This window comes from Drosophila pseudoobscura, chromosome X (genome assembly GCF_009870125.1).
Source record: "Drosophila pseudoobscura strain MV-25-SWS-2005 chromosome X, UCI_Dpse_MV25, whole genome shotgun sequence".
Taxonomy (NCBI): Eukaryota; Metazoa; Arthropoda; class Insecta; order Diptera; family Drosophilidae; genus Drosophila; species Drosophila pseudoobscura.
Window position 1 is genome coordinate 48,413,231 of NC_046683.1, and position 27,410 is coordinate 48,440,640.

General features: G+C 47.1%; 4 protein-coding genes across 20 annotated transcripts in view; 2 read left to right on the forward strand and 2 right to left on the reverse strand.

The window, feature by feature from the left end:
• Cip4 (formin-binding protein 1-like Cip4) overlaps positions 1-6,899 on the forward strand; it is a 49,464-nt gene extending 42,565 nt beyond the window's left edge. For 3 of the 14 annotated variants that reach the window (XM_015187474.2, XM_015187473.2, XM_015187463.2), the window contains 9 exons: positions 202-252; positions 987-1,131; positions 1,211-1,680; positions 1,736-1,919; positions 2,920-2,955; positions 3,855-4,204; positions 4,300-4,434; positions 4,901-5,067; positions 5,135-5,298. In XM_015187474.2, coding sequence (XP_015042960.1) covers positions 202-252; positions 987-1,131; positions 1,211-1,680; positions 1,736-1,919; positions 2,920-2,955; positions 3,855-4,204; positions 4,300-4,434; positions 4,901-5,067; positions 5,135-5,298 — 1,702 coding nt within the window. Of the gene's footprint in view, positions 1-201; positions 253-986; positions 1,132-1,210; positions 1,681-1,735; positions 1,920-2,919; positions 2,956-3,854; positions 4,205-4,299; positions 4,435-4,900; positions 5,068-5,134 lie in introns of all 14 variants that reach the window. The other 11 variants (XM_015187464.2, XM_033381876.1, XM_033381877.1 and 8 more) reach the window with 11 other exon arrangements.
• Positions 6,900-20,519: 13,620 nt separating this feature from the next.
• Positions 20,520-21,090, reverse strand: LOC4813572 (uncharacterized). The gene is made up of 3 exons (XM_001353578.4): positions 20,989-21,090; positions 20,722-20,922; positions 20,520-20,654 (listed from the first exon to the last, which is right to left on the reverse strand). Exons 1-3 carry the CDS (start codon positions 21,020-21,022, stop codon positions 20,587-20,589), a joined length of 303 nt encoding a protein of 100 aa, XP_001353614.2. The 5' UTR covers positions 21,023-21,090; the 3' UTR covers positions 20,520-20,586.
• A 188-nt stretch (positions 21,091-21,278) lies between these two features.
• LOC6900593 (uncharacterized) lies at positions 21,279-21,996 on the forward strand. 2 transcript variants are annotated; one of them, XM_002134930.3, is made up of 3 exons: positions 21,279-21,388; positions 21,453-21,665; positions 21,748-21,996. In XM_002134930.3, the coding sequence occupies exons 1-3, from the start codon at positions 21,364-21,366 to the stop codon at positions 21,924-21,926; spliced, it is 417 nt and encodes a 138-aa protein (XP_002134966.2). In that variant the 5' UTR covers positions 21,279-21,363; the 3' UTR covers positions 21,927-21,996. The 2 variants fall into 2 exon arrangements, with proteins under 2 accessions (XP_002134966.2, XP_033240841.1); XM_033384950.1 differs by having other exon boundaries at positions 21,315-21,388; positions 21,447-21,665.
• Positions 21,997-22,221: 225 nt separating this feature from the next.
• The window catches only part of Sema5c (Semaphorin 5c), a 39,569-nt gene continuing 34,380 nt past the window's right edge, over positions 22,222-27,410 (reverse strand). For 2 of the 3 annotated variants that reach the window (XM_015187476.2, XM_015187475.2), the window contains 8 exons: positions 26,293-26,500; positions 26,005-26,178; positions 25,819-25,950; positions 25,555-25,754; positions 23,755-25,484; positions 23,533-23,688; positions 23,258-23,460; positions 22,222-23,185 (listed from right to left, as the gene is read on the reverse strand). In XM_015187476.2, the coding sequence (XP_015042962.2) occupies positions 22,967-23,185; positions 23,258-23,460; positions 23,533-23,688; positions 23,755-25,484; positions 25,555-25,754; positions 25,819-25,950; positions 26,005-26,178; positions 26,293-26,500 (3,022 nt within the window). In that variant the 3' untranslated portion in view covers positions 22,222-22,966. The remainder of the gene's footprint in view (positions 23,186-23,257; positions 23,461-23,532; positions 23,689-23,754; positions 25,485-25,554; positions 25,755-25,818; positions 25,951-26,004; positions 26,179-26,292; positions 26,501-27,410) is intronic. The other variant, XM_002134931.3, reaches the window with a different exon arrangement.

The following is a 27,410-nucleotide window of genomic DNA, read 5'->3' on the forward strand; positions in this document are numbered from 1 at the left end:
GCCGAAGCTCCATCTCCAGCTCCATCTCTTGCGTGTGCGATGAAAAGTCTCGTGTTAAATGCAAATGCTTGCTCCTCTTCTTCTACTTGCTGCTGCGATTATATTTTGTATTTCTCTTTCTATCTTTTTGCATAAACAAACAAAGTTTCACTAATGCCATGATTTTTGGATTTTAATTTTGATTTTCGTTTTTCCTTGCAGGCGACTAGTGAAAAATTACCAGCCCAAAAAGAAGGAGGAGGAAGACAATGAGTAAGCACCAGTCCAAAACCGAACCATAAGTATACTTAAGTTGAATGTTTGTTAAATGTCTTGGAAAATTATCGACAATTGCGGGGCAAGTCTCTCTGTCTCTCCGTCTCTCTCTCTCTCTGACGCTGACTGTTGCTCCAATTGTGCGTGTCTGGGGGGCGGCAGGGGGTGGGGCGCCAAGATTCCCATCAATTTATCGTGTGGTCTGAGAATCTGAGTCTTTAATTACATGCCATGCAAATATGCGTGTAGTATGCGAATAACTGACATCATGACCCGCAAATAGATCTGCCTGCCTCAGCGTGGCATGTGTGTAACATGACAATGAAGCCATAGCCAAAGCCATAGCCATAGCCAGAGCCAGAGCCAGAGCCAACTTGAAGTTGACTTTGGTAATGAAATGCCAAGCGCTTGTGCCTTATTCAGTTGTAAAATCCATAAATTTATCCTCCAGCGCCATATAGAGAGTGCCACAGCGATGACAGAGTGACAGACAGACGGACAAATGTGCGTGGGCGTTCCTTGGCGCGTCACAAAGCGCGTGTCCAACTCTGTCAATCTGAGAGCTCCATAAATTGCTGCCCCACCACCGAGCGACAGTGCGACAATCGAGCAGAGTAGTAGCTCGTAGCCAGAGGCGCGAATTGTCGTGGGCAGGGAGGGGCCTACAGGCCATGGCTGTAGCCACCAAGGGAACCAACCGAACCGATATTCACACGTTCTCTTTATTACAGATTTACATCGATGCAAGCGTTTCGCAATCTGCTCAAGGAAGTGGGCGACCTGGCGGGACAGCGTGAGGTGGTGTCCGAGAGCCTGCAGCTACAGATCATACAGGGTGTGACGCTGCTCTCCAAGGCGCTGCGCGAAGATCGCAAGGTAAGCCATCCCATCCCATCCCATCCGATCCCCTCCCCTCGATAACACGGATTACGGATTACAATGAATATCTTTACAGAAATGCCTTAGCGATGGTGCAATGCTGCAACAGAACCTCACCACACAGCTCTCGTCGCTGGAGCGGGCCAAGCGGAACTACGAGAAGGCCTACAGGGACTCGGAGAAGGCTGTCGATAACTACAAGAAGGCCGACATGGATCTCAATCTGAGTCGTGCCGAGGTGGAGCGCTACAAGAACATCATGACGTCGAAGATCCAGCAGTCGGACGATGCCAAGAACGAGTACGCCAATCAGCTGCAGAAGACGAACAATCTGCAGCAACAGCACTTCAGCATCCTGCTGCCCGCCGTCCTGAGTCGCCTGCAGGAGCTGGACGAGAAGCGCACGCGCGGCATACGCGAGTTCATCATCGGAGCGGCGGAGGTGGAGTCCTCGGTGGCACCCATCATTGCCCGCTGCATGGAGGGTATTGTCAAGGCGGGAGAGTCCATCAACGAGAAGGAGGATTCATTCAAAGTCATAGAAAGGTGCTGGCTCCATCAATCGTACGCGTTTCCATATCTAATCAATGTCTTTCCACAGATACCAATCGGGTTTCGCGCCCCCCACGGACATACCCTTCGAGGATCTGTCCAAACTAGATCCGGACTCTTTGCAGGATCACTACAACAATTCCATGTCGAACCACCTGACGATGCGGGGCACGATGAGTGCCAACAAGATCAAGAAACGCGTCGGCATCTTCAACATATTCGGCAGCAACAAGGTGAGGGGATCCGCGGCCGATTCTCGGATAGGTTGTGGCTGTTGTACCATCGTTTTAGCCTCGTTTCTGCCTGACTCTCTCTCGCTCTCTCTCTCTCTCTGTCTACCTCTACCTCTATCTCTGTCTCTGTCGAGGGGATGGGAGTTTTCAGTTTTCAGTTCTTCCACCCACACATGTCCGTTCCTTTCAGTGCACCCAGAGCCTCTTGAGTTGAGTCGCTTCGTGATATCTTTTATTTAGTTGTTAAGTTTTCTCTATTCATAAGTCGTAGGCCTCTGTTATGGTTTATGTATTGTACGGTGTGTGTGCCTCTCATTATAGTTTACTCATCCAGTGTTCTATCTCTTTTCCGTTCTATCCTGAATATTGAATCTTGAATCTCGAATCGATTACCATTTACCACTTTAATTTCCGCCTGGACGATGGTTCTGTGTCTCTGCTGTAAGTACCAAGAGTCCAGTCCTACAGGCCGTTCCGCCATCCTCGTGCTCGTTTCGTGTCATCCCCCACTCCACACTGATCCACCGATCCACTAATCCACCATATACTCGCTATACATATCCTCCGCTGCATACATGTCTCCCCCATTGATTGTTCTTTCCCCGTTTGCATATGACTTGCCATCCGATGTCCATGTTTTCTGTCTGTTTCGTTATTTTCTTGCTAATATTTTTGTGTGTGCCATCGCTTTGCTTTTAAGTTGTTCCCCCGCTCCCCTCTGCGCACCCCACTCCCCAAATGAAAAGTCCCCCCCAAAACAAAACCAAAGGCTTCTTCGATAACACTCTGCAAAACAAAACAAAACAAAAGAAAAATATGAATTGTATTAACTCTTGATTTCTATTTTCGTTGCTGCCATTCGATCTTAAAACCGAATCCAAAATGCTTTTACTCACATACACACACACACACACACAAAACACAAACACTCAAATTTCAATGTAAATGTGATTAAATGAATATGAATACTATGAATACTAAATCAATTCGCTGCCAATAGCAACGGCAGATAATTGAAGCCTGTATCACGATGAAGGTATGATGAATCTTTCAGCTCTAACTACCCCTAACTAAACTAAACTAAACTAAATAACTAGCCCTAAACCAACTAGACTACATAAGTTACTAGTTCTAACTAAGCCTAGCCGTAACTAGCCCACCATTTGCTACCCATTTGATTGCTCTTAATTACAACACTCGTATCTGTATCTACTACTCCACGCTATCAACTAATCACAACCAAGCTAACCAATCACTAGCCACTAGCCACTAGCCACTATCGACTATCGATTATCGTTCGTTTACCATTAATTAACAATAATTATAGCAGTCTGTCTCTGAGCAAAACTTTCACTTTAAACGATCGGCATATTCTAAGTTCGAGCTCTAAAAATAACCAATAACCAGTCGGAATCTTTAAGAAAAGTCTCTTAGCCAACTCTTAGCACACTCACACATTATCCTCATATTGCCCTTCATTTTTTATATAGTAATTTTGTTTGTATTATTGTTCTCTGCTGAGAAATTCCCTTGCATGATTTGAATTGAATGCTCCCCCTCTACCCCCTCTACCCCCTTCCCTCCCTTGTGTTCGATTTGATTTGCTTAATTTATTTATATATTTCTGTTGATGTGGAAACAGGTTTGATTGATTCCATTCCATTCCCCCAAAAAGCAAAAGCAGGCCATTGGGTTAGCTCTTACCTATGTATGTATTTTATTGCATTTGTTCTTTATCTTGATCTTTATTTTGTTTTGTTCCTTATCTGTTGGTTGATCTTCTTCTGTTTTACTCACTGCGTGCTACTACTTTTGTTGTTGTCGTTATTGTCTTGTGGATGTCTTCATTCATTTATACATACATATCTATATCCCGATCGATCTGTGATCTGAACCTTGTTGCCTTGACTAATCGTGTGATTTGATTGTCATTAGAACTCGCTAACGGCGGACGGACAAAAGGAGGACTTCAGCGATCTGCCACCGAATCAGCAAAGAAAGAAGCTCCAGGCGAAGATCGCGGAGCTGCAGCAGAAGATCGCACAGGAGACGAATGCCCGGGATGGCCTGATGAAGATGAAAATCGTCTATGAGGCGAACTCGTCGCTGGGCAACCCCATGACCGTTGAGGGACAGCTGAACGAGTCGGAGCACAAGCTGGAAAAGCTAAAAATCGATCTGAAAAAGTATCAGGGCTACTTCGAGAGGGCCAATCAGGCGCAGGTGGCCAACAATAGTCCGCAGGCGAATCGAAATCAATTACAGAACGGACACCGAACATCGAGGTGAGCTAAGGCTGGATGAACGATGGATGGACCATAGATCGCACAGATGCAATGGTCGACTAATCGTGATCTTCATTCTTTCTCTGAACCCCCAGACATTCCAATGGCAGCGCCGATGATCATCACGACGAGGGCGATGACCAGCCTGACGATGCTGGCAGCTTAAGCAGGTCAGGTTCTGAGGATAATGTGGCGCAAATACAAAATGGGCATAATAATAACAATAACGGGTACACTCATAAGTCTACGTTCAATGTTTATACATATACTATATATCTTACCCACCACACATACATACACACACATACATTAGCATCGTAGCGTTTATAATTTGGCATCGCATCCCACTCTGTACATTGCCCATGGCACTCCTTGGTTTTGGCTCCCCCTTTATTTCGGTTTATCATTTTACACGAAAAATTACACTGAAATTAAATAACATCCAGAAAGAGCCCACAAAAATATGCCACAATAGTATGCCAGCGATATAAAATTTAAATATGAATCTGTTCTGTTCTGCTCTGCTCTATTTTTTGTTTGTTTTATAATTTGTATTCTAAAATCTGATTGATTGATTTTGTTTTACTTTTCGATTCTTGATTGCCTTACACCGAACATTACAACACTTAATAATGTGGAAATTGCAACTTCTTCAAATATTTCGTTTCATTTTGCCTTTTCCATGGTGAAATCCAGCAGTTCGGCAAGTCCCGAGAGTGGCCTGGGCACCTCGCACACATCCCTGCCCGGCTCCGGACAGGGCAGCGCCAACGAGAATGCCATTGGCGAGGATGCGTACTTTGAGACGGAAGTGGAGCCCCTGCAGCCACTGGGCACATGTCGAGCCCTGTATCCCTTTGAAGGTGAGTAGTGATTGACCGACTAACTGATTGATTGGAACCCTAATCCGCTTGGTGTCTTATTGAACAGCCTCCAGCGAAGGAAGCATACCCATGAACGAGGGCGAGGAGCTGCAGGTGATTGAGATCGATCAGGGCGATGGCTGGACGCGAGTGAGGCGTGCTAACGATTCCAATGGCTGGGACGAGGGCTTTGTGCCCACGAGTTACATCGAGTGCACGCTCTACGCTTAGGCTTAAGAACTTATGGGCGGGCAATCAGCCAGGCGGTTTTAAATGTTAACTACTCAGCAACATTTGCATATGTTCCATTCATTTTGTGTACTTTTGTCATAACTTTGCGTTCTGTCGGACAGCCATAACACAACCAGTACACCAATGCACCCATACACCCATTCTCGCACACACACACACACACACACAAGCTACGCACAACCATGTACATTTTGACTTAAGCTAAGTTCGACTCCCATTAACTCTCGGTTGCTTTGTATATTTACTTTTGATTTGAAACGTCAATGAATGTCAATGATCTTATGGTAGTGCAAGCTATATCATACTATACCATACTATAGTCATATGCACCTACGAGCAGACCTCACCTAATTGTAAGCACCGCGACGTAACGTAACGTTTCCCTCTTCACTGAAACAATCATGATTACACCTATTTATATACATATATGAAATCAGATTTATATGGCACTTGAATATGTGAGAACATGAAAAACCAAATTGAAACTTGACTCGAAAATAGGATTGTGAACCCGTTTGAATCGCGTATGAATCACGTATGTTTGGAATGCGTTCATGATATATATATTTTCATTCACGGCCTTGGCCTAGGGAGCATCTGCCGCTCTTCGCACTGACCAAGAAGAGGGGCAGAGTGCGTGTCTGTCGAATTGTAGCACTAAAACTTTGGTAAATATGCAAAGATCAGAATGGGAGATAAAGAGAGAGTCCCCCACCCCCCTTCCACAGAACATCGACCACACCAGAACACCACAACCATTCAGACAAACACACATGGATAGGTATAGCAACAGTTATGGCAATCCTGCATGACATGCGGCATATGCAATGCGTAGGCGTAGGCGTAGGCGAAGGCGAAGAACGCGCTAGCTTGTTTATATAAATAGCAACAATTGTACATTTTACTTTACACACTCTATGCATAATGGCTAATTTTAGTTTGAATATAACTTTGTATTGCCTAATTTTAGTTTGAAGATAACTTGTATTGCTCTTTGCCTTGTACATTTTCACTCATTATGCTTAATCCTATGCGCATCGAAGGAAGCGAGAGCGAGAACCAGATTGATTTGAATAATGCAGCAAGTAATTATGTTTTAGGGACTCCTAGACGTTTAAGTTCACAACATTTAAGGCTTAAGTCAAAAGCAAAGCCGGGCGGCGCTGCATTTCTTATGTCCAACGCCACTTTGCAATACATTTATTTATAATTTACAGAAAAAGTACTACCGTCTAATGGTAAACCACAATCAAAAACAAAAACAAAAGCAACGGCAAAAGGCAACAGGCAACAGGCCGACCAGGCAGAGTGAATTAGATTTTTAGTTAGGTATTCAACAGCCTTTTCCATGTGTATTTTCTACTTTCATTTCGCATAGACTTAAGTGTGCATACCACTGAAACGGATGAATTGTGTTCCAAACAATTCCAAAATTCTTAAATTTATCTAATTCTAAATTCGAACCGAAACAGGCACATACGTATTGCGTGAAAATTAAAATGAATATTGAGTTTAAGTGACAAAATACGGTATAATATCTATGTGAGCATTGTCAGCATAATAAAAATAACTCAAATAAATTGAAGCTGGTGTACATTTTTACATTTTATATAGCACTGGCAAAAGGTGCGGCCAGATCCTGCCATCAAATAAGGGGAATTTCTCCGATCACATTAAGCCATCACACGACTAGATCGACCCACAAATAGCGAAGAAGTGTCGAAGTGTATATCCAAGGATCAAGGATATTTTCCCAATATGGAACGACCAGATCGGCCCACAAATAACGGAGATAACACTAAATATACGACTCGAGAAAATATCCTTTATCATTGATAAGGCCTACATCAAATCAAGGAATTTCTTCCAATCACAGGAAGCCATCGCACGTCAATAACGAAGAAAAGAGGAAAGCAAAGCTGGCTTGTTGTAACTTGTTGTCAGCAGTTGTACAACAGTTGACCGAGGTACCAGGCGAACAGGAATCAGCAGAAGGCAGCTTTATCGAATGCAATATTTTGTGTTGCATACTTTCAGTTACAGGCAAAACTTGAATTTTAAAGCATAGCATACTCTTGGGGTTAATCCAAAGCCAAGTGGCTTTCTGCTGATTTCTGTTCGCCTGGTGCCGAGCTTGGAAATTTCTTATTTTCGGCCATTTGACATCGGATTTAAGTTTCACTAAAGCCGATTAAAGCGCGGCATGTTTTTTCGTGATGGGGAGAGTCCTGCCAACGGAATGGCATCAGAAAAAAGGACATCCAGCTTATCACGATTTTCGCAAAAAATCATTGAATTTGCCAAAAATCTGACTCGTTTTCGAAGTCGAGATTTTGATGCCGTTCGACAGGCTGGATCCTTGCGATCCTGGCCGAGTCGGTCCTCCACCGATCTGACCCTATTTGCCTGAGATATATCCTTCCGAAGATTGTGATTTTCGTATCTTTAAGATACTGGTTATTTGTGCAAGCTATATCTCGGCTACACAGCGGCCGATCGGGGCGAGGCATGACTTTTCGTGATGGGGAGAGTCCTGCCAACCGATTGGCATCATTAAAAAGGACATCCAGCTTATCACGATTTTCGCAAAAAATCATTGAATTTGCCAAAAATCTGACTCGTTTTCGAAGTCGAGATTTTGATGCCGTTCGACAGGCTGGATCCTTGCGATCCTGGCCGAGTCGGTCCTTCACCGATCTGGCCCTATTTGCCTGAGATATAGCCATCCGAAGATTGTGATTTGCGTATCTTTAAGATACTGGTGATTTGTGCAAGCTATATCTCGGCAACACAGCGGCCGATCGGGGCGCGGCATGTCTTTTCCTGATGGGGAGAGTCCTGCCAACCGATTGGCATCAGAAAAAAGGACATCCAGCTTATCACGATTTTCGCAAAAAATCATGATGGTTACATCATTGAATTTGCCAAAAATCTGACCCGTTTTCGAAGTCGAGATTTTGATGCCGTTCGACAGGCTGGATCCTTGCGATCCTGGCCAAGTCGGTCCTTCACCGATCTGGCCCTTTTTGCCTGAGATATAGCCTTCCGAAGATTGTGATTTTCGTATCTTTAAGATACTGGTTATTTGTGCAAGCTATATCTCGGCTACACAGCGGCCGATCGGGGCGCGGCCAGTCTTTTCATGATCAGAAGAGTCCTGCCAACAGAAAGGCATCAGAAAAAAGGACATCCAGCTTATCACGATTTTCGCAAAAAATCATGATGGTTACATCATTGAATTTGCCAAAAATCTAACCCGTTTTCGATGTCGAGATTTTGATGCCGTTCGACAGGCTGGATCCTTGCGATCCTGGCCAAGTCGGTCCTTCACCGATCTGGCCCTTTTTGCCTGAGATATAGCCTTCCGAAGATTGTGATTTTCGTATCTTTAAGATACTGGTTATTTGTGCAAGCTATATCTCGGCTACACAGCGGCCGATCGGGGCGCGGCCAGTCTTTTCATGATCAGAAGAGTCCTGCCAACAGAAAGGCATCAGAAAAAAGGACATCCAGCTTATCACGATTTTCGCAAAAAATCATGATGGTTACATCATTGAATTTGCCAAAAATCTAACCCGTTTTCGATGTCGAGATTTTGATGCCGTTCGACAGGCTGGATCCTTGCGATCCTGGCCAAGTCGGTCCTTCACCGATCTGGCCCTTTTTGCCTGAGATATAGCCTTCCGAAGATTGTGATTTGCGTATCTTTAAGATACTGGTGATTTGTGCAAGCTATATCTCGGCTACACAGCGGCCGATCGGGGCGCGGCATGTCTTTTCGTGATCAGAAGAGTCCTGCCAACCGAAAGGCATCAGAAAAAAGGACATCCAGCTTATCACGATTTTCGCAAAAAATCATGATGGTTACATCATTGAATTTGCCAAAAATCTGACTCGTTTTCGAAGTCGAGATTTTGATGCCGTTCGACAGGCTGGATCCTTGCGATCCTGGCCGAGTCGGTCCTTCACCGATCTGGCCCTTTTTGCCTGAGATATAGCCTTCCGAAGATTGTGATTTTCGTATCTTTAAGATACTGGTTATTTGTGCAAGCTATATCTCGGCTACACAGCGGCCGATCGGGGCGCGGCCAGTCTTTTCATGATCAGAAGAGTCCTGCCAACAGAAAGGCATCAGAAAAAAGGACATCCAGCTTATCACGATTTTCGCAAAAAATCATGATGGTTACATCATTGAATTTGCCAAAAATCTGACCCGTTTTCGAAGTCGAGATTTTGATGCCGTTCGACAGGCTGGATCCTTGCGATCCTGGCCGAGTCGGTCCTTCACCGATCTGGCCCTATTTGCCTGAGATATAGCCTTCCGAAGATTGTGATTTGCGTATCTTTAAGATACTGGTGATTTGTGCAAGCTATATCTCGGCTACACAGCGGCCGATCGGGGCGCGGCATGTCTTTTCGTGATCAGAAGGGTCCTGCCAACCGATTGGCATCAGAAAAAAGGACATCCAGCTTATCACGATTTTCGCAAAAAATCATGATGGTTACATCATTGAATTTGCCAAAAATCTGACCCGTTTTCGAAGTCGAGATTTTGATGCCGTTCGACAGGCTGGATCCTTGCGATCCTGGCCGAGTCGGTCCTTCACCGATCTGGCCCTATTTGCCTGAGATATAGCCTTCCGAAGATTGTGATTTGCGTATCTTTAAGATACTGGTGATTTGTGCAAGCTATATCTCGGCTACACAGCGGCCGATCGGGGCGAGGCATGACTTTTCGTGATGGGGAGAGTCCTGGCAACCGATTGGCATAAGAAAAAAGGACATCCAGCTTATCACGATTTTCGCAAAAAATCATGATGGTTACATCATTGAATTTGTCAAAAGTCTGCCTCATTTTCGTAGTCGAGATTTTGATGCCGTTCGACAGGCTGGATCCTTGCGATCCTGGCCGAGTCGGTCCTTCACCGATCTGGCCCTTTTTGCCTGAGATATAGCCTTCCGAAGATTGTGATTTGCGTATCTTTAAGATACTGGTTATTTGTGCAAGCTATATCTCGGCAACACAGCGGCCGATCGGGGCGCGGCATGTCTTTTTGTGATGGGGAGAGTCCTGCCAACCGAAAGGCATCAGAAAAAAGGACATCCAGCTTATCACGATTTTCGCAAAAAATCATGATGGTTACATCATTGAATTTGCCAAAAATCTGACCCGTTTTCGAAGTCGAGATTTTGATGCCGTTCGACAGGCTGGATCCTTGCGATCCTGGCCAAGTCGGTCCTTCACCGATCTGGCCCTTTTTGCCTGAGATATAGCCTTCCGAAGATTGTGATTTTCGTATCTTTAAGATACTGGTTATTTGTGCAAGCTATATCTCGGCTACACAGCGGCCGATCGGGGCGCGGCCAGTCTTTTCATGATCAGAAGAGTCCTGCCAACAGAAAGGCATCAGAAAAAAGGACATCCAGCTTATCACGATTTTCGCAAAAAATCATGATGGTTACATCATTGAATTTGCCAAAAATCTAACCCGTTTTCGATGTCGAGATTTTGATGCCGTTCGACAGGCTGGATCCTTGCGATCCTGGCCAAGTCGGTCCTTCACCGATCTGGCCCTTTTTGCCTGAGATATAGCCTTCCGAAGATTGTGATTTGCGTATCTTTAAGATACTGGTGATTTGTGCAAGCTATATCTCGGCAACACAGCGGCCGATCGGGGCGCGGCATGTCTTTTTGTGATGGGGAGAGTCCTGCCAACCGAAAGGCATCAGAAAAAAGGACATCCAGCTTATCACGATTTTCGCAAAAAATCATGATGGTTACATCATTGAATTTGCCAAAAATCTGACCCGTTTTCGAAGTCGAGATTTTGATGCCGTTCGACAGGCTGGATCCTTGCGATCCTGGCCAAGTCGGTCCTTCACCGATCTGGCCCTTTTTGCCTGAGATATAGCCTTCCGAAGATTGTGATTTTCGTATCTTTAAGATACTGGTTATTTGTGCAAGCTATATCTCGGCTACACAGCGGCCGATCGGGGCGCGGCCAGTCTTTTCATGATCAGAAGAGTCCTGCCAACAGAAAGGCATCAGAAAAAAGGACATCCAGCTTATCACGATTTTCGCAAAAAATCATGATGGTTACATCATTGAATTTGCCAAAAATCTAACCCGTTTTCGATGTCGAGATTTTGATGCCGTTCGACAGGCTGGATCCTTGCGATCCTGGCCAAGTCGGTCCTTCACCGATCTGGCCCTTTTTGCCTGAGATATAGCCTTCCGAAGATTGTGATTTTCGTATCTTTAAGATACTGGTTATTTGTGCAAGCTATATCTCGGCTACACAGCGGCCGATCGGGGCGCGGCATGTCTTTTTGTGATGGGGAGAGTCCTGCCAACCGAAAGGCATCAGAAAAAAGGACATCCAGCTTATCACGATTTTCGCAAAAAATCATGATGGTTACATCATTGAATTTGCCAAAAATCTGACCCGTTTTCGAAGTCGAGATTTTGATGCCGTTCGACAGGCTGGATCCTTGCGATCCTGGCCAAGTCGGTCCTTCACCGATCTGGCCCTTTTTGCCTGAGATATAGCCTTCCGAAGATTGTGATTTTCGTATCTTTAAGATACTGGTTATTTGTGCAAGCTATATCTCGGCTACACAGCGGCCGATCGGGGCGCGGCCAGTCTTTTCATGATCAGAAGAGTCCTGCCAACAGAAAGGCATCAGAAAAAAGGACATCCAGCTTATCACGATTTTCGCAAAAAATCATGATGGTTACATCATTGAATTTGCCAAAAATCTAACCCGTTTTCGATGTCGAGATTTTGATGCCGTTCGACAGGCTGGATCCTTGCGATCCTGGCCAAGTCGGTCCTTCACCGATCTGGCCCTTTTTGCCTGAGATATAGCCTTCCGAAGATTGTGATTTTCGTATCTTTAAGATACTGGTTATTTGTGCAAGCTATATCTCGGCTACACAGCGGCCGATCGGGGCGCGGCCAGTCTTTTCATGATCAGAAGAGTCCTGCCAACAGAAAGGCATCAGAAAAAAGGACATCCAGCTTATCACGATTTTCGCAAAAAATCATGATGGTTACATCATTGAATTTGCCAAAAATCTAACCCGTTTTCGATGTCGAGATTTTGATGCCGTTCGACAGGCTGGATCCTTGCGATCCTGGCCAAGTCGGTCCTTCACCGATCTGGCCCTTTTTGCCTGAGATATAGCCTTCCGAAGATTGTGATTTGCGTATCTTTAAGATACTGGTGATTTGTGCAAGCTATATCTCGGCAACACAGCGGCCGATCGGGGCGCGGCATGTCTTTTTGTGATGGGGAGAGTCCTGCCAACCGAAAGGCATCAGAAAAAAGGACATCCAGCTTATCACGATTTTCGCAAAAAATCATGATGGTTACATCATTGAATTTGCCAAAAATCTGACCCGTTTTCGAAGTCGAGATTTTGATGCCGTTCGACAGGCTGGATCCTTGCGATCCTGGCCAAGTCGGTCCTTCACCGATCTGGCCCTTTTTGCCTGAGATATAGCCTTCCGAAGATTGTGATTTTCGTATCTTTAAGATACTGGTTATTTGTGCAAGCTATATCTCGGCTACACAGCGGCCGATCGGGGCGCGGCATGTCTTTTCGTGATCAGAAGAGTCCTGCCAACCGATTGGCATCAGAAAAAAGGACATCCAGCTTATCACGATTTTCGCAAAAAATCATGATGGTTACATCATTGAATTTGCCAAAAATCTAACCCGTTTTCGATGTCGAGATTTTGATGCCGTTCGACAGGCTGGATCCTTGCGATCCTGGCCAAGTCGGTCCTTCACCGATCTGGCCCTTTTTGCCTGAGATATAGCCTTCCGAAGATTGTGATTTTCGTATCTTTAAGATACTGGTTATTTGTGCAAGCTATATCTCGGCTACACAGCGGCCGATCGGGGCGCGGCATGTCTTTTCGTGATCAGAAGAGTCCTGCCAACCGATTGGCATCAGAAAAAAGGACATCCAGCTTATCACGATTTTCGCAAAAAATCATGATGGTTACATCATTGAATTTGTCAAAAATCTGCCTCATTTTCGTAGTCAAGATTTTGATGCCGTTCGACAGGCTGGATCCTTGCGATCCTGGCCAAGTCGGTCCTTCACCGATCTGGCCCTTTTTGCCTGAGATATAGCCTTCCGAAGATTGTGATTTGCGTATCTTTAAGATACTGGTGATTTGTGCAAGCTATATCTCGGCTACACAGCGGCCGATCGGGGCGCGGCATGTCTTTTCGTGATGGGGAGAGTCCTGCCAACCGAAAGGCATCAGAAAAAAGGACATCCAGCTTATCACGATTTTCGCAAAAAATCATGATGGTTACATCATTGCATTTGCCAAAAATCTGACCCGTTTTCGAAGTCGAGATTTTGATGCCGTTCGACAGGCTGGATCCTTGCGATCCTGGCCGAGTCGGTCCTTCACCGATCTAGCCCTTTTAGCCTTCCGAAGATTGTGATTTGCGTATCTTTAAGATACTGGTGATTTGTGCAAGCTATATCTCGGCTACACAGCGGCCGATCGGGGCGCGGCATGTCTTTTCGTGATCAGAAGAGTCCTGCCAACCGATTGGCATCAGAAAAAAGGACATCCAGCTTATCACGATTTTCGCAAAAAATCATGATGGTTACATCATTGAATTTGCCAAAAATCTGACCCGTTTTCGAAGTCGAGATTTTGATGCCGTTCGACAGGCTGGATCCTTGCGATCCTGGCCAAGTCGGTCCTTCACCGATCTGGCCCTTTTTGCCTGAGATATAGCCTTCCGAAGATTGTGATTTGCGTATCTTTAAGATACTGGTGATTTGTGCAAGCTATATCTCGGCAACACAGCGGCCGATCGGGGCGCGGCATGTCTTTTTGTGATGGGGAGAGTCCTGCCAACCGAAAGGCATCAGAAAAAAGGACATCCAGCTTATCACGATTTTCGCAAAAAATCATGATGGTTACATCATTGAATTTGCCAAAAATCTGACCCGTTTTCGAAGTCGAGATTTTGATGCCGTTCGACAGGCTGGATCCTTGCGATCCTGGCCAAGTCGGTCCTTCACCGATCTGGCCCTTTTTGCCTGAGATATAGCCTTCCGAAGATTGTGATTTTCGTATCTTTAAGATACTGGTGATTTGTGCAAGCTATATCTCGGCAACACAGCGGCCGATCGGGGCGCGGCATGTCTTTTCGTGATGGGGAGAGTCCTGCCAACCGATTGGCATCAGAAAAAAGGACATCCAGCTTATCACGATTTTCGCAAAAAATCATGATGGTTACATCATTGAATTTGCCAAAAATCTAACCCGTTTTCGATGTCGAGATTTTGATGCCGTTCGACAGGCTGGATCCTTGCGATCCTGGCCAAGTCGGTCCTTCACCGATCTGGCCCTTTTTGCCTGAGATATAGCCTTCCGAAGATTGTGATTTTCGTATCTTTAAGATACTGGTTATTTGTGCAAGCTATATCTCGGCTACACAGCGGCCGATCGGGGCGCGGCATGTCTTTTCGTGATCAGAAGAGTCCTGCCAACCGATTGGCATCAGAAAAAAGGACATCCAGCTTATCACGATTTTCGCAAAAAATCATGATGGTTACATCATTGAATTTGTCAAAAATCTGCCTCATTTTCGTAGTCAAGATTTTGATGCCGTTCGACAGGCTGGATCCTTGCGATCCTGGCCGAGTCGGTCCTTCACCGATCTGGCCCTATTTGCCTGAGATATAGCCTTCCGAAGATTGTGATTTGCGTATCTTTAAGATACTGGTGATTTGTGCAAGCTATATCTCGGCAACACAGCGGCCGATCGGGGCGCGGCATGTCTTTTTGTGATGGGGAGAGTCCTGCCAACCGAAAGGCATCAGAAAAAAGGACATCCAGCTTATCACGATTTTCGCAAAAAATCATGATGGTTACATCATTGAATTTGCCAAAAATCTGACCCGTTTTCGAAGTCGAGATTTTGATGCCGTTCGACAGGCTGGATCCTTGCGATCCTGGCCGAGTCGGTCCTTCACCGATCTAGCCCTTTTAGCCTTCCGAAGATTGTGATTTGCGTATCTTTAAGATACTGGTGATTTGTGCAAGCTATATCTCGGCTACACAGCGGCCGATCGGGGCGCGGCATGTCTTTTCGTGATCAGAAGAGTCCTGCCAACCGATTGGCATCAGAAAAAAGGACATCCAGCTTATCACGATTTTCGCAAAAAATCATGATGGTTACATCATTGAATTTGTCAAAAATCTGACCCGTTTTCGAAGTCGAGATTTTGATGCCGTTCGACAGGCTGGATCCTTGCGATCCTTGCCGAGTCGGTCCTTCACCGATCTGGCCCTTTTTGCCTGAGATATAGCCTTCCGAAGATTGTGATTTGCGTATCTTTAAGATACTGGTGATTTGTGCAAGCTATATCTCGGCTACACAGCGGCCGATCGGGGCGCGGCATGTCTTTTCGTGATGGGGAGAGGCCTGCCAACCGAAAGGCATCAGAAAAAAGGACATCCAGCTTATCACGATTTTCGCAAAAAATCATGATGGTTACATCATTGAATTTGCCAAAAATCTGACCCGTTTTCGAAGTCGAGATTTTGATGCCGTTCGACAGGCTGGATCCTTGCGATCCTGGCCGAGTCGGTCCTTCACCGATCTGGCCCTTTTTGCCTGAGATATAGCCTTCCGAAGATTGTGATTTGCGTATCTTTAAGATACTGGTGATTTGTGCAAGCTATATCTCGGCTACACAGCGGCCGATCGGGGCGCGGCATGTCTTTTCGTGATGGGGAGAGGCCTGCCAACCGAAAGGCATCAGAAAAAAGGACATCCAGCTTATCACGATTTTCGCAAAAAATCATGATGGTTACATCATTGAATTTGCCAAAAATCTGACCCGTTTTCGAAGTCGAGATTTTGATGCCGTTCGACAGGCTGGATCCTTGCGATCCTGGCCGAGTCGGTCCTTCACCGATCTGGCCCTTTTTGCCTGAGATATAGCCTTCCGAAGATTGTGATTTGCGTATCTTTAAGATACTGGTGATTTGTGCAAGCTATATCTCGGCTACACAGCGGCCGATCGGGGCGCGGCATGTCTTTTCGTGATCAGAAGAGTCCTGCCAACCGAAAGGCATCAGAAAAAAGGACATCCAGCTTATCACGATTTTCGCAAAAAATCATGATGGTTACATCATTGAATTTGCCAAAAATCTGACCCGTTTTCGAAGTCGAGATTTTGATGCCGTTCGACAGGCTGGATCCTTGCGATCCTGGCCGAGTCGGTCCTTCACCGATCTGGCCCTTTTTGCCTGAGATATAGCCTTCCGAAGATTGTGATTTGCGTATCTTTAAGATACTGGTGATTTGTGCAAGCTATATCTCGGCTACACAGCGGCCGATCGGGGCGCGGCATGTCTTTTCGTGATGGGGAGAGGCCTGCCAACCGAAAGGCATCAGAAAAAAGGACATCCAGCTTATCACGATTTTCGCAAAAAATCATGATGGTTACATCATTGAATTTGCCAAAAATCTGACCCGTTTTCGAAGTCGAGATTTTGATGCTGTTCGACAGGCTGGATCCTTGCGATCCTGGCCGAGTCGGTCCTTCACCGATCTGGCCCTTTTTGCCTGAGATATAGCCTTCCGAAGATTGTGATTTGCGTATCTTTAAGATACTGGTGATTTGTGCAAGCTATATCTCGGCTACACAGCGGCCGATCGGGGCGCGGCATGTCTTTTCGTGATCAGAAGAGTCCTGCCAACCGAAAGGCATCAGAAAAAAGGACATCCAGCTTATCACGATTTTCGCAAAAAATCATGATGGTTACATCATTGAATTTGCCAAAAATCTGACCCGTTTTCGAAGTCGAGATTTTGATGCCGTTCGACAGGCTGGATCCTTGCGATCCTGGCCGAGTCGGTCCTTCACCGATCTGGCCCTTTTTGCCTGAGATATAGCCTTCCGAAGATTGTGATTTGCGTATCTTTAAGATACTGGTGATTTGTGCAAGCTATATCTCGGCTACACAGCGGCCGATCGGGGCGCGGCATGTCTTTTCGTGATGGGGAGAGGCCTGCCAACCGAAAGGCATCAGAAAAAAGGACATCCAGCTTATCACGATTTTCGCAAAAAATCATGATGGTTACATCATTGAATTTGCCAAAAATCTGACCCGTTTTCGAAGTCGAGATTTTGATGCCGTTCGACAGGCTGGATCCTTGCGATCCTGGCCAAGTCGGTCCTTCACCGATCTGGCCCTTTTTGCCTGAGATATAGCCTTCCGAAGATTGTGATTTTCGTATCTTTAAGATACTGGTGATTTGTGCAAGCCATATCTCGGCAACACAGCGGCCGATCGGGGCGCGGCATGTCTTTTCGTGATGGGGAGAGGCCTGCCAACCGAAAGGCATCAGAAAAAAGGACATCCAGCTTATCACGATTTTCGCAAAAAATCATGATGGTTACATCATTGAATTTGCCAAAAATCTGACCCGTTTTCGAAGTCGAGATTTTGATGCCGTTCGACAGGCTGGATCCTTGCGATCCTGGCCGAGTCGGTCCTTCACCGATCTAGCCCTTTTAGCCTTCCGAAGATTGTGATTTGCGTATCTTTAAGATACTGGTGATTTGTGCAAGCTATATCTCGGCTACACAGCGGCCGATCGGGGCGCGGCATGTCTTTTCGTGATCAGAAGAGTCCTGCCAACCGATTGGCATCAGAAAAAAGGACATCCAGCTTATCACGATTTTCGCAAAAAATCATGATGGTTACATCATTGAATTTGCCAAAAATCTGACCCGTTTTCGAAGTCGAGATTTTGATGCCGTTCGACAGGCTGGATCCTTGCGATCCTGGCCGAGTCGGTCCTTCACCGATCTGGCCCTTTTTGCCTGAGATATAGCCTTCCGAAGATTGTGATTTGCGTATCTTTAAGATACTGGTGATTTGTGCAAGCTATATCTCGGCTACACAGCGGCCGATCGGGGCGCGGCATGTCTTTTCGTGATGGGGAGAGGCCTGCCAACCGAAAGGCATCAGAAAAAAGGACATCCAGCTTATCACGATTTTCGCAAAAAATCATGATGGTTACATCATTGAATTTGCCAAAAATCTGACCCGTTTTCGAAGTCGAGATTTTGATGCCGTTCGACAGGCTGGATCCTTGCGATCCTGGCCGAGTCGGTCCTTCACCGATCTGGCCCTTTTTGCCTGAGATATAGCCTTCCGAAGATTGTGATTTGCGTATCTTTAAGATACTGGTGATTTGTGCAAGCTATATCTCGGCTACACAGCGGCCGATCGGGGCGCGGCATGTCTTTTCGTGATCAGAAGAGTCCTGCCAACCGAAAGGCATCAGAAAAAAGGACATCCAGCTTATCACGATTTTCGCAAAAAATCATGATGGTTACATCATTGAATTTGCCAAAAATCTAACCCGTTTTCGATGTCGAGATTTTGATGCCGTTCGACAGGCTGGATCCTTGCGATCCTGGCCAAGTCGGTCCTTCACCGATCTGGCCCTTTTTGCCTGAGATATAGCCTTCCGAAGATTGTGATTTTCGTATCTTTAAGATACTGGTTATTTGTGCAAGCTATATCTCGGCTACACAGCGGCCGATCGGGGCGCGGCATGTCTTTTCGTGATCAGAAGAGTCCTGCCAACCGATTGGCATCAGAAAAAAGGACATCCAGCTTATCACGATTTTCGCAAAAAATCATGATGGTTACATCATTGAATTTGTCAAAAATCTGCCTCATTTTCGTAGTCAAGATTTTGATGCCGTTCGACAGGCTGGATCCTTGCGATCCTGGCCGAGTCGGTCCTTCACCGATCTGGCCCTATTTGCCTGAGATATAGCCTTCCGAAGATTGTGATTTGCGTATCTTTAAGATACTGGTGATTTGTGCAAGCTATATCTCGGCAACACAGCGGCCGATCGGGGCGCGGCATGCCTTTTCCTGATGGGGAGAGTCCTGCCAACCGATTGGCATCAGAAAAAAGGACATCCAGCTTATCACGATTTTCGCAAAAAATCATGATGGTTACATCATTGAATTTGCCAAAAATCTGACCCGTTTTCGAAGTCGAGATTTTGATGCCGTTCGACAGGCTGGATCCTTGCGATCCTGGCCGAGTCGGTCCTTCACCGATCTGGCCCTTTTTGCCTGAGATATAGCCTTCCGAAGATTGTGATTTGCGTATCTTTAAGATACTGGTGATTTGTGCAAGCTATATCTCGGCTACACAGCGGCCGATCGGGGCGCGGCATGTCTTTTCGTGATGGGGAGAGGCCTGCCAACCGAAAGGCATCAGAAAAAAGGACATCCAGCTTATCACGATTTTCGCAAAAAATCATGATGGTTACATCATTGAATTTGCCAAAAATCTGACCCGTTTTCGAAGTCGAGATTTTGATGCCGTTCGACAGGCTGGATCCTTGCGATCCTGGCCGAGTCGGTCCTTCACCGATCTGGCCCTTTTTGCCTGAGATATAGCCTTCCGAAGATTGTGATTTGCGTATCTTTAAGATACTGGTGATTTGTGCAAGCTATATCTCGGCTACACAGCGGCCGATCGGGGCGCGGCATGTCTTTTCGTGATCAGAAGAGTCCTGCCAACCGAAAGGCATCAGAAAAAAGGACATCCAGCTTATCACGATTTTCGCAAAAAATCATGATGGTTACATCATTGAATTTGCCAAAAATCTGACCCGTTTTCGAAGTCGAGATTTTGATGCCGTTCGACAGGCTGGATCCTTGCGATCCTGGCCGAGTCGGTCCTTCACCGATCTTGCCTTTTTTCTCTGAAATATAGCCTTCCGAAGATTTTTACACTTGACTTGGCAATTTCCACCTTCAAAAGGCGGGCGGCCAAATAATCCCACGCTACTCACGGGTAGTTTGGTAACTTAAATCCCAAAAAAAAGAAGATTTTTACTTGCTTATCGTTAAAATACTGGCTGCCTCTGTACGCTATATCTCGTACGCCTTTCAAATGGTTTGGCTACAAGTGTTGCAAAACGAACAATGGAACTATCGATTGTAGGAAAAAGTGATCATGCTTAGAGACGGCACATGGCACTTATCGAATTGCAAGTTTCGATAGTTTTTGTGAGCGGTCAACGTTGCACATTATTTTTAAACGTTATTTACCAGAGTTTTTATCACTCTTTGAGTACTGGGTATAATATATAATAAACACGTTTGTTTTTACTTCAATGCTCTCTTGTATATTTAATTTTGAATTATAATTATATCAGTTGTCAACAATTCCTCAGGTCCTGACACGCTGCATTCTAGCAAGTTCAGCAATATCTGCACAGTTCATGCGACGGTTGGATCCTTTAGACACAAATAATTTCGCTTAGAATCAGTAGTCCACGATTTGAACAACTTAATATACACTTACCTATACAATTCAATCTGGTAAGCTCGCATCGGTTAACATTGCGCCAAATCCAGGTATTACGAGTCTTCCGCCTGCACTCCGCATTCAAAGTGGGTAGGTTGCGATCCGATGGATTATTCAAACTACTCGAGCAAGTTTCGCATGCGCGTCGCAGTGCCTCGCAGTCATCCCTCTGACCAGATATCAAGGTCAGGCAGAGGACTATAAATGACAATAATAGCTTGGGATAGTGCCGAAATTGGTCCTTGATTTGTTATACGGACTTACCAACGAATAAAGCCAAAACTATGTTGATATTCATTCTCTCGGTTTATTTGTTGTTGCTGAGAACTACTTGTCCTGATAACTACTGAAGACCCAATCAACGTCGAACCCTTTATATACAAGCCAGCCATAAAGATTATGAAACACAAGTGCACCGAGAACAAAAACTCAAAAAGCTTTAAAGGAAATGTTTGACAATGCGAGTTGATTGTCTTTTAGTCATTTGAATGCACCGTTGTTCCGTGCTTAATAATGGAATCTGTTCCATACGGAGAAAACAGCTGTTTCCCAAAATATTGCCAGGCCTTTATAAAAGCCCAAGTGTCAGCACTGTTCCAGCACAGAACTTGAGCGTGAGTTTTTCGTAACAACACCAAAATGTGGAAAATTGCTTTGCTATTGGGTGAGAATCTAGGAGTCGAGTCCACAGTTGCACAGTAGAAGATTCTAACGTATTCAAGTTCTAGCTATCGGTTGCATTTACGTGGCCAGCCAGGAGACGACGATATCCCCGCGCGGCCGCGAGATTTGCCAGCGCGAGAACGCAAAATGTCTACGCAATGAGAACCGTCTGGGAAGTACCAACGATGTTACTGCTGCCTTTAACAACCAGTGCCGTAGGACTAACCGTCGTTGGCGTAATATCACCCGTTGCCAGTTGGCTAATGCCACCTGCCAATGTAAGTCCACGAGGATAGCCCGGAGTGTATTTTTAATGACATTCCTGATTGATCGATTTATATCCTTTTATTATATTTCCAGTGACTCTAGTGCGCTGCCAAACACTCTCCTGTGACAATGTCCTTAGAGCTCTTCAGTCTGGTCCAACAACACGCCCTCCCCGTACTCGACCCACTCCCCGCACGCGTCGTACGACGCGCCGGACGCGCCCCACGCGCCCCACTCGCGGACCCGTTACTCCCACTGAATCCACTGATTAAAATAGTTGCGGAAAAACATCAAATCCCTTATGAAAAGCAATAAACACGTCAATGCTCTCTACTACTCGTATTTTGATATTTCTTTCATTGACTTCTCACAGGAAAATATTCGGTATAATGCCGTGTATCCTCATTTAAGATTTAACAGGGGTTCATTAAAGATTCCCTTGTTCTTAAGAGAGATGCCAAAAACTGCTGTATCGGTGTAGATATACTCGTACGTGAAGTTGTTTGCACAGTTCTAGCCTATTTATATTTATAGCCAGTCGGAAGGTTTTTATATAGGCAAAAATTGTAGAATGGGAATTTTCATTTCGGTTAGTATAAAACTCCTTATGTATTGTTCGATATTTCTTACAAAGTAGACTAAAAATAATATCTGCTTACTTAGGCTTGGTCACTATCTAATATATGATAATTTAAATGCGAATCAATTACAATTATAAGCAGAATTTTCTCCATGAAAACGTTTTCTTGGTTGTGTTGCATGGCATACATTTTGGGATAAGCAATTTTCTACAAAAATATTAACATTCAGTCTCGCCTTTTGTTTTGTTTGATTATACATACATACTTAGTGTCGTTTCTTGATCGTACTACACTAAAGAGGGAACAATAATAAAAAAAAAAATAAAAAATGACAATATCTACAAGAAGGGCGGGTGGGGTAGGGGGCAATAATTATGTGAAGGATAAACGAAAATGTGTAAACAATAACGAAATGAAATAACCTAGAATCGAAAATGTCGAATGGGAATGGGTTGAAACGCACTCCAACTAAAATACTTGTTCAACGATTCTTTCGACACACTTATCATTACATTACTTATCCGATAGATACGTATTACATGGTAAAACTAATTAGATCCACAACTACCTCAATTAACTTAAATAACACGACTCAATGTGAGTCAGAGAAGGAACTTTTTGCAACTGCATCGATTGTGTGCAAAATGGTTTCATAATCGTTGTAACATTTCCATAAACAGCAAGTAGATCATGGCAAATGATGGCACAGTTTGGGCTGATGAGGATGAGCTCTAGAACTTCTCATCATCAATGTTCGCTCGGCAATTGTTGAGTGCCGACTGCCTTTTTAGTGTGCCCGTCTCGCAGTCATTGTACGTCTTGGCCAGCACCTTGGGCGTGTTGTTGTGATGCATATTGTGGTTCCGATTCAGTGTGCCATTGCCCACATTGCTCGTCTTGGCGGGCATGCGGAAGCTGCTTTGCCGCTTCGGGCGCTGATCATAGTACTGCTGGAAGAAAACATTCATTCATTAGACTCTAGACGCCCTTTCTGTGTTGCATTTCGCTGGGGTTAGGCTTACATCCTTGGTGGGCAGACTGGAGTACTGATTGGGATAGGTATCAAAACTGGCCGTCGTTGTCGTTGTCTTATTCAGGGCCTCCTCGGCACTCAGCAGGAAACGCTGCTTCGTGAATCGGTAGGTGGCCAGACAGCAGGCCACAGTCACCAGTACGCAGACCCCGATCACAATGGGCAGAGTAGCTGAGGAGGCCGTCTGCACTTCTGCAAAGCATATAAATAAAACGTACAAATAAGCATGGAACATTTTAGGGAGTATTCGTTCAGTGTATTTACCTCCGCACTCGTTGGGCATGCAAGCGGTCTTCTCGAACTCTGCCCCACGGCACTCCACGGACGTGGGCTGTTCCATCAGACAGCGACGATGCCGCAGACGTATGCCATCACTGGAGCACGACGACCACTCACTCCAAGCGCTCCATCCAAGAAAATCTACGAAACACAAAGCGACGTTAAGATCAACAGAACTTGAGAAAAGTGTAAGAAAACAAAACAAACCTTCACAAGGCACCATCTCGCACTTTTGCTCGTCCAGAGCGCGACCCTTGCACAGTCGCTCGTGACCGCCCAGGCAGCGACGCGTTCGCCTGCGCACTCCCAGGCCACAGGTGACCGAGCAGGCTGACCACTCCGACCAGCAGCCCCACTCGTGCTCCAGCTCGTTGTCGATGCTGTTGCTGGGCTGCAGATCGTCGGTGGGGCACTCCTGGAGATTGCACGCCCGGTTCTGGATGCCTCGACCTCGCTGACGCTGCTGGGTGCCGCCGCCGCAGCTGACGCTGCACGGAGACCAGTCCGACTCCGTATCGGCTGTCTCGCCATGATCGCCATGCCTCTGGCAGCTGCCGTCTTGGTGACAGCTACGCGACTCCTCCTTGGCCAGGCTGATGCGCACGGAGCTGGCGTCGGGGCTGGTGGCACGGCAGGCATAACGGTACCGACGCTCAATGTGGGGCGACTCACTGGAATTGCCTGCACTGCCCGTCGGCAGCGTTAGCCAGGGCGTCCAGGCGCTGAGCTTACGCACCTCCGAGCAGCTCTGCATGTTGCAGTCCTCGTAGTCCAGCCGGCAGCCGGGGCAGTCGAGACCGCCGTTCAGGGGCGCCGGATCGTTGCATTCACGACGTCGCATTCGGAAACCTCCACCGCATTGGGCACTGCACTCGCTCCACTCGCCCCAAGGTCCCCAGCCACCGTCCACCGACGGGGGCTTGGGCACCGGACAGGGCGGCAAGTGACGGCAATACATCTCCGATTGCTCCGATCCCACACAGGTGCGACCGCCGTGGGCGGGTCGGGGATTGCCGCAGGTCCTGCGACGAATCTTCACCGCTATGCCGCAGGTCTGGGAGCACTGCGACCACGCGGACCACTCCGTCCAGCCACCGTGTTGGGTGCAGTTCGTCACCTGCGTGCTGATGCCTTCACAGCTAGCCCCGCCATGCTGTGGCTGCGGGTTGTTGCAGCTGCGATCCCGGCACAGGCAGTTGCTATCGGTCTCCTCGTGCTGCTGACAAACGCTCCACGGATTCCACGTCGACCAGCCACCGTCAATGGGGGCATTGAGCACTGGACACGTGAGCTGCGGGGCCTGCTGCCAGTGCTGAAACCCGGAGGAGTCGAGCGGCTGAGGCATGCAGCGCTCGACGAGCTCGTTCCAGCCGCAATAGGGATCCATGGCGTTGAGGCAGCTGGACTGCGACACATGGCGACTGCAGCGCTGAGCGGGAACCCGGGTCAAGGCCAGATCTGTCCCCAGATAGAGCGAGTCGCTGACCTTCAGATAGGCCATGTTGAGGAGGACACTGCTGCCGGTGTCGTCTGCTTGCCAGAGCTCCACCAGACAGGTCTGTGTCCCGCCATTGACGTACTTCACCGACAGCTTCTTGATGTGGTTCCCGCTGCTGGCCACGAAGAGCACATGAATCTGTTCCGTTTTGGTATTCAGTATGTCCAGGGCTATGCGCCCGAACTGCTCCAGCTTCGAGTGATAGAGTGGCTGGGCGCCAATGGGCTGGACGGCCTGGTCCATCAGTTGGTAGCGGGAGCTCTCCAGCAGGTGGCCAAAGCCGGTGGTGCCTCCTGCGCACTGGAACTGACTCCGCTGTGGCGTGTTGACCGTTGTCCAGGCAGCATCGGCATGCTCCTGATGCTTGAAGGCCCCGTCGAAGGCTTCGTTTATGGAGCTGAGGTTAAAGGCGCACACAGCCGACCCATAGATGCTAGACCTGTGTTAGAGTGGGGGGTGGGTAATCAGTCATTAGTTTGGGGCTCCCCTTAAAGTATTTCGTCACTCACCCCGAGGTTCGGAAGGTGGCATAGAGCACGTGCTCGGACTCTGCATAGGTCATGCCCTGCACCTCATCGAAGTAGTACGGATATTCGCCAGGCAGCGAACAATTGAGCCGCGCCTTCAGGAACGATGTCCAATTGTCACGCAGCAGCTGGCCCCCACCGGCATCGTTCTTGCAGACCCTAGCAATGCGTGAATAAATTGCCTAAAAGGAAGAATCACAGCTGGACTTAGAGGGCGATCGTTACGCTTGGAAGGCAGTCTCTTACCTTGCCGCACGTCATGTGCTCGGCTGCCGATTCGCGGAGCAGAAAGTAGACAAAGTTTCCGGCCTCGAAGCTGCCCACGAACTGTGCCCCATTGAGCCAGTTGTTGTTGTACTGCTTGGTGCGAAGGAAGCGCTGGAATGGAAAAGGTTGCAATGGATTCAGTGGTGGAAAAGAATCATCACACACCTTGTTGGACTGCAATCCCGTGCGGAGGATGGCCACATCGCTGCCCGAGAAGTCGGTGGCGGTGGCCACGAACATGTTGCCGTTGGCCTGCAGGAGGCTGGTGCTGTTCGCCTGAGGATGGAAGGGGCACTTGACCACGCCGCTGTCGACGCTGCTGACGGTTAGATTCTCCATCTGCAAAGGGAAAGGGAGTGGAGCTCGTTTAGTTTCTGCTGCTGCTGCTGCTGCTGATGTTGGTGGACTGTCGCGTCACTTGGTGTCGCCACAACGACCACTCTTTCCACTCACCTGGCGCCACGAACAGCTCGGCTGGAAGGCGTTCGTCCCACACGCGTACAGTTGGTTCTCACCGTAGCTGTGGAGCACGCGCACAAAGTTGCGACACAATCGCTCCGACTGGCCTTTTGCCTGGCACATGGCTATCTGCGACGGCGTCGCCTCCCAGCTGGCCCGCTCCAGCGGCTCCAGATCGAAAGACATGCGGTACAAGGTGTCTCTGCAAAGAGTCAAGATAAAATGTTGCAAATGTTGTAGTCGACTGAATAATCTGGGGGGTGAGCAGTGACGGACGGGGGAATGTAATAGGCTAACAGTAACAGTTAAAGAGAGAGAGACGGCCCACAATTGTTAACAAATGAGACTGAGACTGAGACAGACTCCGGCTCTGGCTCTGGCTCTGGCTCTGGCTCCGGCTTTGGCTTCAACCCCATCCCCATCAGCTGTCATAATTTTGAACTGGTTGGCCGCCAGTGCATTGAACTGCAAGGCAAACTGGTAACGAAACTTGGCCCGGTCCGACACCGGCCCCTGCACAGTGCACAGTGGTCGCCAATTGCCAATTGGCAAACTCTTTGTGGGCGCACTCTCCTAGGCTTCGCCGTAGGCATAGACGAGGGTTAGGCATCGATAAGATATTTTCTATGACAGCTTTACTGCAAGCATGTAAGCTTGTTCAAGCATCATTGTGTCGCGTCATGCACACGACATGTATGAGGTTTTTTTCAATTCTCGGGCATTCCCTTTGCAGCATTCGCTGGTGCGTCGTGGGCCAAAGCTATGGCGCTTTTGGTACCACTGTCGCACGACTTACTCCAAGACAACCACTGTGCTACGCCACGCGCATTTCGTGAAACGAACACGAAGATCAATAGATCAAGTGCACATTCGAATGCGCGAGAGGCAATCGTTAAATGGTTACATCTCAAGCTGGACAGCAGCGGCGGCGGCATTTGGTATCTGGAGAATGGACAGTGGACAGTGGAGAGTGGAGTGTGGACTGTGGAATGGAGAACGCCGCCGTGCTTGGGCTTGAGAAGGAATGCCGCCGACTAGACGTCGCCATAAAGCCAACTAACTAGTCGCCAACAGAGAAATACTATACATACAACGCCAAGACGCAGTCTCTC